We start from the raw sequence: 12,252 nt of genomic DNA on the forward strand, positions 1-12,252 counted from the left end.
AGTGAGAGCTCAGAGCTCACTCACTGAAAAATAATCAGAAAATCAGTCATTCATAATTACTGATAATAATGAGTTATTAATTATATTTGATAGATTAGATGATAATATTTATCATATATCATCATCGATTAGATGATGGTGTTGCTATAATATTAGTTCATTGCTGAACTATCAATTTTTCATTCATTACTAATATTTAAGCTTTTTTTTTTTTCTAAAATAATATTCAAACCATCTAATCATTATACTTGTTATCATTGATATTATTTTGCTTCTTCTACAGATTATTATTATTGACTTGATTGTTTATGTTTATTTTTATTCATAACTTTTACATTCCTTTCACGTAAATGTATTTGCCGTTACTGAAAGATGGGGGAACAAAAAGGGGGGGTGTAACTGAAAGAAAAAAAAAAATATCAACAAAGAAGAAGAAAATAAATACACTAGTTAACTACTTTTGAACTAATTCGTTCTACACTATAAAATTTCGTTAACTATAGTTTGACTTATGCCACACCCTTTTTTATTTTTATGGTTTCTCCATCTTGTTGCCATTGTTCTCTTTTCTAAAGCAGCCAGATATTTTTCTTTTCTTTTTTATTTTATTTTATTTTGCTCTTTGTCTTTTGGTTCTCACTCTTATTCTTTCTAGTTTTTGAGATTTTTTTTGCAGTGGTCTGCTTTATAGTATGGTTCCACTTAGTTTAATTGCAACATTAGTTTAGTATAGTTTACCAATGGTTTTGAATTCTTGTTTAAGTGAAATTCATTCCCATTTTGATTATAACCACCCTATTTCATGTACTCACCTTACTATGCCTACCTCTACTTCATCTAGAAAAAGACAATATAAACAGCAATGAATATGATAACATGAAAATGAAATAAAAAAGCTTGTGTAATTCCGTATTGATGAACGGAGGACGGAAGTCACAACCCCAGGTGAATTATCGATTCCATTTGTTTACCATATGTAGAACAATTTATTTTTTACACAATGGAAATTTATTTTTATATCATCATTTACTACTTCTATTATCATTCAACCTTAGCGTCTAATCCTATTAAAGAAATAATTTCCTGTAGACTGAACTAATGAAGTTTTATAAAAGTTTTTGGTTTATCTTTTCGTATATTACATTTATTTTTTTTCATTTTTTTATTTTTTTCTGTTTGCGCCAACTAACCTCTCCTCATCTCCTAGTTATATAATTAAAGGGAAAAAATGTAAATTGTCCCGCTATCGATTATAAATGATAATGGAACGTATTTTCATTTTCAGGCACTGATAAAGTGATATTTTTATATTTTATCTCGATAATCCCATTTAACTTACCATTACTTCATTTTACTAATTTTTATCTAACAATTATTAGTTTGTGTAGCTATTATTTTCGTTGCTACGATCGGTTTTTTTTTTTTAATAGTTCTTATTGGACACACGGCTGACAGTCATGCAAAGATTGCCATGGGATATTCACCATAATTCAATGTTTAACTAGTGCATTTTTCTACACTGTTTCAATATCTTCTTCTTTTTAGAATTGTTAATTTTGATTCATTGCAACAATGAATAATGTGGTTTTTCCGGGTTCTTTCATTCTTTGATCGTCAGACGTTTGTAAACCGTAGTTAGATACAAAGGTAAGGCACTCTCATTGGCTACTCCTCATTTATTCCGTAAGCCTTATTTTTTATTTTGATTTTATGGCATGAATGAATTGAAAAAGAGGGGAGCACTGTATAAGTTCTAAAAATAGTAGTGGCATAAATGAATTACCGTGAAAGTAAATATTTGTACCGAAGATCTACTGAATCGTGTAACAACCTTCTTTAAAGGTTATTTTTTATCATATCGAAATTTAGTTTCAAAATAATTGGTTTTTTTTTTAACAACCAGTTGATAATCTAGTCTTATCACTGATTAATAATTATATACATTTATGACAATCAACAACGTAAGCCACTACAATATTTTGTACATATTGCATATTTCTTTGAGCATATCTATTTTCTTCAACTTTGTTTAGTGTATCTCGCTCTTTATTATTATCTCGCCATTACTCGGTGGTATGTCTAAACAGATACTTTCTCGATGAAGCTTTATGTTTCTATAATAAAATTTTCATCTACAATTTCGATTCCCATCATTATGACTTCAATCACCTTATGGAGATATGGAAATCCATGCTGAAACATGGACCATTTAGTATTGGTTTTGTGAATTTGCTTCTTTAGTTTCTTAATGTATATGTACACCCCCAAAAGTAATCGTCGCTGACCTCCGAAATCCTAAATTTGTCATGTTTATCAATATCAAATATTATTATTTTATTCTGTAGACGGTACACTAACCGTACATGTACAAACTGTCTATTATAGCTGCAGGTTTAAATTATTTTTTAATAATTGGAACATTTATTTTTCACTTTCATGATTTTTTAGTTTTCCCAATTCGACTATTAAATAATTCCATTGTCTCTTTCTCTTTCTCTTTCTCTTCTCAACTGTTTAACGGTAAAGTTGGTTCCTTATCTCTAACCGCCACGGCACCAAAAAGAGTTTAATTTCGACTTTCCTCTGCCCCGCAAATCACGATTTATTTAAATTTTTCACTTTATTGTCATGTTCCAAAACAGTAAAGAAGCTATCTCCAGGCACATACACAGCCACTAGTTACAAACTATAATAGTGATTCTTCTTTAAGTTAAAATCCGGTATAGGCATATATTTGCGTGATAAATGCTAGTTCTTGATCATGTTTATACTAAAGTACACATCTATGTGTAGCTTTTTTGCCGTTCGGACCACTGTCAATACGACTTTACATGCATATATTTTAGGTAACTTACATGAAATTAGTCTACGGGCGCTAAAGTTTTCTAACTTAACTTTCGTAATACATTCAGATTTTTGAATAAGGAACTAACTATCCATCCAATTTGGTGATGAATATTCCGTATCAGGACTATTACCATGGCTTGTTTCAAACCAGGTTCTCTTTTTTAAAAACCTCTTCTAAACAGGATTACCCATCTTATCTTGGGAAATCGCCTTACAAGGCATGGCATAGCAAAAGTGCCTCGTTATCTGCATTCGTATCTGTTTGTTTTTTAGTTAACATGGTGGCGTGCTTTGAGATGAATAGGGGAATGGGGAAGGTTTCAAAATATTATTTTTAACCAATTGTTTGTCACCTATATCATATGGACTGTTTTTAATATCTCAATCCTTCTATTTTATTGTTTCAAGTGCTGAGCCTTGTCTTTAAAACTTGCATATACCGTCGTTCTCCCCTCCTTGAATGATTTATTTTATGATTTATTGACCTTATTGACTTTTGATAATATTCGTTAGAAAATATTCCTTGACTCGAATGCTTCCATGCATTCCTCCACTACAAAAAGGTATCCTGTTCTGAATCATAAATGGAAACCGAGACCCATTTTCTGGTGTTTAAAAATATTATCATCGAGAGAGCATGTGTTTATGTGGCATTAGGAAGGTGGGGGGATAGGGTCTATCGGGAAAAAAAATAAATCTTGCATAATTTGGGATGGATCTTCGCATTTGACAAAGCTTCTAGAAGCTGTCATGTAACATTTTCTATCTATCAATTATAATTCCTGTTAACCACATTTTTCTCTACATATTTCTCTTCTTTGCCTTGGGATATTTTTTTAGAATTATTTTGATTTCGAATATTATTTTCAATTATATTTCATTATAATGATTATTATTATTTTGCTGTTTGATTCAGTTACGAAAAATTTAGTTCTATTTGTTCCTTAGGAACGACTTTCTATTGTTTAACATCCTAGAACATTTCTAATCTTAGTAATCCAAGATTTTCAAAGTCCATTTCTGTGGAATAGATTATTTCTATAAAAATATTCCATTTTATGATCCCGCTCTTACTCTGTTGATCTATATCTCGGTTTTATGGACACCACTATAAACCTAGTATCAACACATTGTTTAGCCCACTGTAACGGTTTGCCTAAAACAGTTATTTTTTGGTGAATTTCTCTAAAAGGGCTTAGTTGATAAGGTACTGGGATACAAGATCCTATTTGTCAGCGCTTATCGAAGCATCTCGTGTTCAGTTTTATATTTAACGCTATACCGTACAAGATCCTGTTAAACAATTATTATTTGAAGTACTCTGATAATTGATGTTTTAACTAAATAGAGTCTGTATAGAAGTTGATATTCTCAATGAAACACTTGATTGAACCGGTACGATATTTCAAGATTGAATCTTGTCAACTTAGACTGTATTACGACCAAAATCGCAAAGAATTCCGGCTGTTTAACTCGAATGAAACAAGTTCACACTGCCATAAAGTGCTGATGATTATATAACAAGTAACGGTTATTGTTCACCCCGTGAACCTTATGGTTAATGATTTTGAACTTTCAGGGCTCGTGATAAAACATCATATGGTTTCCAACACGTTTGAAAAAAAAAGATGTACGAAAATGGCAAGCGCCCTCATTTTAGGAGAAATACAACATCATATAAGAAAAAATTCGATTAGAAGCATTAGTTATGATAATGTTATATTCGTAGATGTGGTAGGATATCCTTATGTAAGGAGGAAGTATACTTCCTCGGCATCATTGTAGAGAAAACAGGTTATATCTCAATCGTCCATGTAAACGGTCATTAACACTTTTTTTGTGTCTCGTATTATATGGTATCTGAAATAAATCAGATCATTTGGAAATGCTCGAAATGCTTCTAACAGAAGCGTCAAACTCAATTAAACAAGCTTTTGCAGCAACTGCATCACCATTCACTTGATGATCGATTTACTTGATCCTCGGCTCATGCTCAACTTATTGAAAATGGAAAATAAGCGCTACCATTGATAACACCTTCTTATAACTTCCCCAGTTCAGTAAAGTATTTATGACATGAGACTTCTCCAGTTTTCATGCATTAGTTGGACAAAGCTTGTCAACCGTTTAACAACAACTTTACCCTGAATTACCTTTGTTATCAGGATTAGTTATCCGAAATAGAATTAGTATGAGAGAATTGCTTTCAATGCACAATACAACACTTCGCTATTATCCATATTTTCACTTCTACGGTCCGACCATTTCTAATTATAAATCAAGGAGTTAAAATCATTGCGTTGATTGCTTGTATGGATTATTTTGTATGTTGAAATGACTCAAATTTGAAAAGAATGAAAAATTCGCAAACATGCGGATCGTTTCCGAGAAGCCACTTATGAGACGCTACCATTTGCATGAAGTTTAATATATAAACCCGACTATATAGTAGATCGGAGGAGCCCCCCTCTTTTATCATTTTATTTTTATCCCTAAATCATTATAAGTTTATATTATTACCTCTAATTAAAATGTCTGAACCAACTCAAATTGAGATTTCTAAGCTTTCTGGCCCTAAAAATAACTTGACAAACAATGAAGACAAGTTGTTCGGAGTTACGGTAATGAAATCTAGAGAAGTTAACGAGTCACAAGATACTAGTAATTCTGCACCTAAAGACATTGAGAAACAAATTGAACCAGAACTTTTAATGGACCAAGGTTATTCTTGGGTCATATGTTTTGCAAGTTTCTTAATTTTCTTTTCTAGTTGGGGACAGAATTCAGGATTTGCTATCTATTTTGCTTACTATTTGAATAATGATACCTTTCCTGATGCTAATAAGATTGATTATAGTTATATTGGAGGTATTGCATTTGGAGTTGGGGTTTTCTTCTCTCCAGTTATTAATTATATGATGGGAAAGATTGGAACAAGACCAACGATTGCCATTGGGAATTGTTTACAATTTTGTTCTTTGATGCTTGCTAGCTTTTGCACTAAGAAATGGCAACTTTATTTGACTCAAGGTTTTATGCAAAGTTTTGGATTAGCTTTAGTATCTATACCAGGAACAACTATTTTACCTCAATATTTTAAAAAGAAGAGAGTATTAGCAGGAGGATTTGCAACTGCTGGTTCTGGGGTGGGCGGAATTTGTTTTAACTTGGGAATGCAGCATGTTGTTGATACTAAAAGTGTATTCTGGGCTTTAAGAATACAAAGTATAATTGGATTTATCTTAGTTTGGATTGCTATTGCCCTTTTGAGATCAAGAAACAAGCATGCAATTGTTCAATTTAGAGTATATGATAAAGAGGTCTTGAGTACAGCTGGATTTTGGATTTTTGCCTTCTTTGTTATAACCTGTATGTTTGGATATGTTATTGTCTTATATACATTAGCTCAATTTACCACATCTTTAGGATATTCTGAATATCAAGGGTCAATTTCAGCAGCAATGCTTCAATTAGGGAACGCACTAGGTAGACCATGTGTTGGCTTGTTATCTGATAAGTACGGTGCTGTTACTGTAACATGTGTTTGTTATATCATTGTTGGGATTCTTTGTTTAGCAATGTGGATACCAGCTAGAAACTTTGCAACTGTAATAGTGTTTTGTATTATGGTTGGGTCTTTAATGGGATCAGTGTATGGAATGTTGGCTCCCGCTGTAGCACGAACTTTTGGACTCCAGAAAATGAATACTACTTTTAGTATGTTATGGATGATAATGGCAGTAGCTGGCTTATTTTCACCTGTCATAGGGCTTACATTGAAACATGGTGGTGGTGGTTTAGTTGATCCTACTCAATATGTTGATTGCTCGATCTTTGCTGGATGCTCATTTTTAGCCTGTGCATTGTCCTTGTTTATATTGAGAGGATATATCAAGGCCAGAGATTCACTAACAAAGAGCTTGGATGCTGATAAAACTGATTTCTTAGGAGTAAAAGTTTCATTGGGTGGGGTAGTTGCCAGCTGTTTCAAGACGAGCTCTCAAAAGATTTAGTCTACTGTTGTCTATTGTTAGTAACAAGAACTATTTTGTCCTCCTTAGAATTAAACTAGATAATATTACATATTCTCAACTCTTCTGAATCAATTTTGTTTATTCATATATAATATCTAATAGACATATGAGAATGTGTCGCGCTACCAGATTTTAAGAATCATCTCTCGCTTTTGAACTAAAATGCCAACTTCATTAATAGCTAATGTGGAAATATTACTGTTATATTGAGTTAGATTTGCTAAAGAATGTTTTGAGTCTTTACTTTTAAACAATTATATTTTTCTTCAAATTTGCAATAAATGCAAGTAAAGTACAAGAAATTATAACACAATTTAATTATCTTCAATGAAAATTGACTTATTTTTTCTATCTAAATTATACAATTACACACTCTCATTTGAAAATCAGATTGATATTGAATCATTTACACCAGATTTGGATTTCATAATCGTTTAAAATTCTTCGAAAATCAAAAAATTGCAGAATTTTTCACTCAATGATCATATTGTCGACAGCGACATTTTGGGGCGGGCTCTTTAAGGGTGATGCGGTGGCTCAATGGTAGAGCTTTCGACTCCAAATCGAAGGGTTGCAGGTTCGATTCCTGTCCGTGTCAATTCCTTTCTTTTTTGCAAATTTTACAAGATATACTATTTAAATTATGAAAAGGAAGTCTTAAAATTAATGTATACTGAACTAAACCCTCTGCTGTAAAGATTTTTTTCGGTTTGATTAAGTTGAGGTAATGATCTATCACCAAAAAAAAATTAAGCATTTCAAATTTTGGTTGTAAAAATTACATGAATTCTTTTTTAAGTTCTATAAGCAAGATTATGAAGTTTTGATAATATGGCAAAGAAGGGGAAATCATCAAAATTATCGACTCCACCGCCACTGGCAGTTCCTGAAAAGAACGACTCCAAATCGAAGAAAAAGGACAAATCTTCATCTACAGAAACTGCATCCAACGATGATCCCAAGAAACCTCAAAGAGGTCTAGTCATTGGAGAAAATTTTGGATGGACAGGTAAATTACCTGCAACCTTATTATATGAGTTCTGCCAGAAGCAGAAGTGGATCAAACCAGAGTTTGAGATGCAGAAACGTGGAAATAATGGATTCAGATGTATTGCAGTAATGAGGTGGGAGAATCCAAAAGATAAGAATATTGTTCAATTACGATATGTACCGACTTATGATCACTGTGCAACTACAAATGAAGCAAGACATATGTCTGCCACTTACACTTTGTACAGAATCAATTTCGTCAAGAATATGAAGATGTTGTTTCCAATTATTTTCAGAGATTACTGGGTTCAATTAGAAGGGGAAAGAACAGCTTTACTCAAAGACAACAAGTATAAACATGACTTGATATACAACACTAGTCCATTCACAACTCATCTAGATCAAATTGAATTGAATGGAAAGAAAGAAAAGGAAAGATTAATCAAAGAACAAAACGAATTAAAGACCAAAAAACCGACAATGATAATAACAACAGCAAATAACAAGAGCAATGGAGCCCAACTAAAGAAACCATCATCAACAGAAAAGTTAACACCTACAGTCACATTTCCAAGGAAAGTTTGGGAAGCAGCACCATTTATAGATTTCCCAACTGACATTAGAAATTCCATAGAAACTTGCATTAAAAAACATATAAATTGGATTCTTGAGTCTCCCACATCATCGGAAGGAAGAGATTTACACAAGGACACTCAAAGTTTATTAAACTTGGGATTCAGAAAACAACATATTGCAGAATCATTCAAATTTACTAATACGTTTGTGGACTCATTAGAGTGGTTATTATTTCATATACCTGAAGATGATTTGCCTGCATTTTTCAGTAAAACCAGCAAAGATTCACAAGTTCAACTAAAACTATCTAAAAATTTACAATTAGAATATAAGTTAAAAAGACTCTTCCAATCAGGATTAGATGAAGATGAGATATTATCAGTTTTAGAGGAAAATGACTTCAACGAATTAGATACTGCCATAAAGTTAACTCAAAATTTGATTCCTTCATTACCTACTCCAACAATACCAGACGATTTCAATGTTGAAGATTCAGATTTATTATGGGAACAAGAATTGGAAGGATTAGAAATGATGGATTCTAATAAATTTGAATTTTTATTAAAAGATAACAAGGATATCGTTACCATATCTTTAAATCCTAAGAACTTAGTTACTAATAAAGACGATAAAAATATCTTAAGTGTAAGGTTATTTAAAAGTCAATATTATCCAAACGAGTTACCAGGTATACAGGTGGTGGTTAATGATACCTCATTTAAATTAGCCAACTACATCAAATTATCCATTTTAAATCAATTAATTCATGAGATTATAAATAATCATTGGTTGGGTGATTGTTTGATATTCAACATAGTGGAATGGTTGCAAGATAATATATCCAGAATTATAGATAACCCAGGCTCATTAGTTGATGAGACGGAGTTGGAAAAGATCTCTGCATCATCAGAGAACTCATCTAATAGTGATTTAAGCTACAAAAATAACAAATCCAATTCGAATAGGAAAATTACCCTTTCAGCAAAGGATATAGACACTTTAAAAAGTAATTATATCTCAAAGAAGGATTCAAAGGGTTTGGCTGATTCAATTCAAAAGAGAAGTCAATTGCCGGCTTGGAACGCTAAAGATGAATTAATTTCAATGATTAATAAAAATAAGGTGACTATTGTAACAGGGGAAACAGGTTCAGGTAAATCAACTCAAATAGTTCAATTCATATTGGATGATTTAAATGCTAAGGGCAACTTCAAGGGTAAGATACTTTGTACTCAACCTAGACGTATTTCTACAATTGGTTTGGCTGAAAGAATATCAGATGAAAGAATTGATAAAGTAGGAAAAGAAACTGGTTATATTATTAGAGGTGAGAACAAAACTGATAAATTAACTAGAATTTCGTTTGTGACTACAGGTGTTTTATTAAGAATGTTACAATCATTCTTAGCATCCTCATCAAAGTCAACTTCATCTGTGTTTGACAACTTAGAATATATATTCATTGATGAAGTTCATGAACGTTCAGTTGATAGTGATTTCTTATTAATCATATTGAAGAGAGTCATGAATAAATTCCCAAATTTAAAAATAATCTTGATGTCTGCTACTGTAAATATCAACACTTTCAATGATTTCTTTAAGACAAATTTAAATCATATTCATATTAAAGGTAGAACCTTTCCAATAAAAGATTATTACTTGGATGAGATTTTACAAGATCTTGATTTCAGTATCACTAGTTATGATGGAGATGTCATCAAACCAAAAGCCGATTCTAACTTTTTCAAATCTGGTAGTATTAATTATAATCTTATTGCTGAATTATGTTTAAGTATTGATGAAAAATTGACTTCAGAAAATAATCATGGATCTATATTGGTGTTCTTACCAGGTATAATGGAAATTTCACAATGTATTCAGGGATTGAGACAAATCTTCGATAAAAACAATCGTAATGGAAGATTTCTACCATTACATTCAGCATTATCTTCACAAGATCAGAAATCTGTGTTTAAATTCGTTGCAAAGGGAACCAGAAAAATTGTCGTCTCAACCAATGTTGCGGAAACCTCTATTACCATTCCTGATTGTGTGGTGGTAGTTGATAGTGGAAGATCTAAAAACGTTTTCTATGATGCCAAGTTAAATACTACAAAATTAGTGGAAAATTGGTGCTCAAAAGCAGAAATCAATCAGAGACGTGGTAGATCTGGTCGTATTACAAACGGTAATTGTTATCATTTATACACTAAAGACGTTGAAAGTTCTTTGTTAGCTCAACCAATTCCTGAAATAAGAAGAACAAGACTTGAAAACTTATATTTGATTGTCAAAGCAATGGGTATAAATAATGTTGAAGAATTTTTGAATAATGGTATTGATGCCCCTGATCAATCGTCATTAGTTCAATCTAAGAAATTTCTTCATGATATTGGTGCTTTAGATAATCTCAGTAATTTATCACATCTTGGAAAATATCTTTCATTCTTACCAACTGATCTTCAGAGTGGTAAGTTATTGATTTTCGGTTGTATATTTGGATGTTTAGAGTTTTGTTTGACATTAGCCTCGTTAAGTTCATCAGGAAATCCATTTATAGACAATAGAGACGATAGAGATAAAATAAAAGCAATTAGAAATAAATTTTCAAACAATAATGGTGATTTTATTGCTCAAGCAAATGCATATCACGAATATGAAAACCTCAGGAAGTCAAAACAAAATGCTAAATCATTCATCAGCACCAATTACTTATCATACAACACTTTGAATGATATATCATCAACAAGAGTTCAATATCTTTCATTTTTAAAAGATATGGGATTCATTCCAATAGATTATAGTAGCGATCATTCCTACTTGAACAGAAACAACAACAACTTTTCAATTATAAGGTCTATTATTACAGGATCGTACTATCCACAAATTGCCAGAGTTCAGTTACCAGACCCCAAGTTCTTTAAATCATCAGTCGGGTCTGTTGCCATTGATCCAGAAGCTAAACAGACCAAATTTTGGATTAGAAATGAAGCATTCGTAGAAAAAATAGACAAGAAAGAACCATTAGGAGAACTTTTACCAGCAACTAAATCATTAATATTTTCAAATTCAGTAGTGTATGATAATTATGCTCCTGATAATGAATTAGTTCAAGGGTTATTAGATGAAGTGATTGACGAAGACGGTAATATAGATTCCAATAAATACCGTGAAATGATAGATTTAACCCCTAAAGCATCCAAGTCTTCTAATCAATTACTCAAGTCTCCATTCATAGTCTATGGTAAGTCACAAAAGACTTTTGCAATGTTCATTGGTGATATAACCCCAACAAGTACGCTCGCTACCTTATTATTTGGTGGTGAAATTGATTATAACTTAAGCTATCATATAGAAAAAGGTCAAACTTCACCGGGTATAGTGGTGGATAATTGGTTAGCCATTCGTACTTGGTGTAAAAATGGGGTCTTAATTAAAAGATTAAGAAAGTTAGTTGATGCAGTGATAGAAGATAAGCTTTCAAATCCTCATTATTCATCTTCATACTCCAAAGCAAACGATGATATTTTAGCCATGATTGAGAAGTTAGTTAGTACATGATTTCCTCCAACAAAAACATTTTTAGTAACCATTTGCATTTATGTATATAATTTTATAGAAATACATCTGTATATACCAACAAAGCGTCTTTGGCTTGTGGAATTTAGTAAGTGTAAAACAATGTAAGTTGCAAAATCCTTAGCCATACAAATTTTAAAAATTCGAATCACGTGACTGAAATTTTGATCAGATTAAATAATTTTTGAAAATATTTGAGATGGTTAATTAGGTTAATATTGTAGTC

The 12,252-nt window shown here is 31.8% G+C and overlaps 2 protein-coding genes and 1 non-coding gene across 3 annotated transcripts; all 3 read left to right on the forward strand. All coding sequences in view use genetic code 12, as the record gives it.

The window, feature by feature from the left end:
• Nucleotides 1-5,378: 5,378 nt before the first annotated feature.
• DFJ63DRAFT_313540 (MCT family MFS transporter) lies at nt 5,379-6,860 on the forward strand (the record flags this gene model as incomplete). The annotated part of the gene is made up of 1 exon (XM_064906189.1): nt 5,379-6,860. The coding sequence occupies one exon, from the start codon at nt 5,379-5,381 to the stop codon at nt 6,858-6,860; it is 1,482 nt and encodes a 493-aa protein (XP_064761752.1).
• Nucleotides 6,861-7,286: 426 nt separating this feature from the next.
• Nucleotides 7,287-12,140, forward strand: DFJ63DRAFT_154409 (putative helicase). Its single transcript, XM_064903617.1, has one exon. The coding sequence runs from the start codon at nt 7,713-7,715 to the stop codon at nt 12,006-12,008; it is 4,296 nt and encodes a 1,431-aa protein (XP_064761753.1). The 5' UTR covers nt 7,287-7,712; the 3' UTR covers nt 12,009-12,140.
• DFJ63DRAFT_t85 lies at nt 7,408-7,479 on the forward strand. The gene has a single exon. It is a non-coding gene; the product is annotated as a tRNA-Trp (tRNA).
• Nucleotides 12,141-12,252: the final 112 nt, after the last annotated feature.

This window comes from Scheffersomyces coipomensis (genome assembly GCF_036884675.1).
Source record: "Scheffersomyces coipomensis strain NRRL Y-17651 chromosome Unknown DFJ63scaffold_4, whole genome shotgun sequence".
In the NCBI taxonomy this organism is placed as follows: Eukaryota; Fungi; Ascomycota; class Pichiomycetes; order Serinales; family Debaryomycetaceae; genus Scheffersomyces; species Scheffersomyces coipomensis.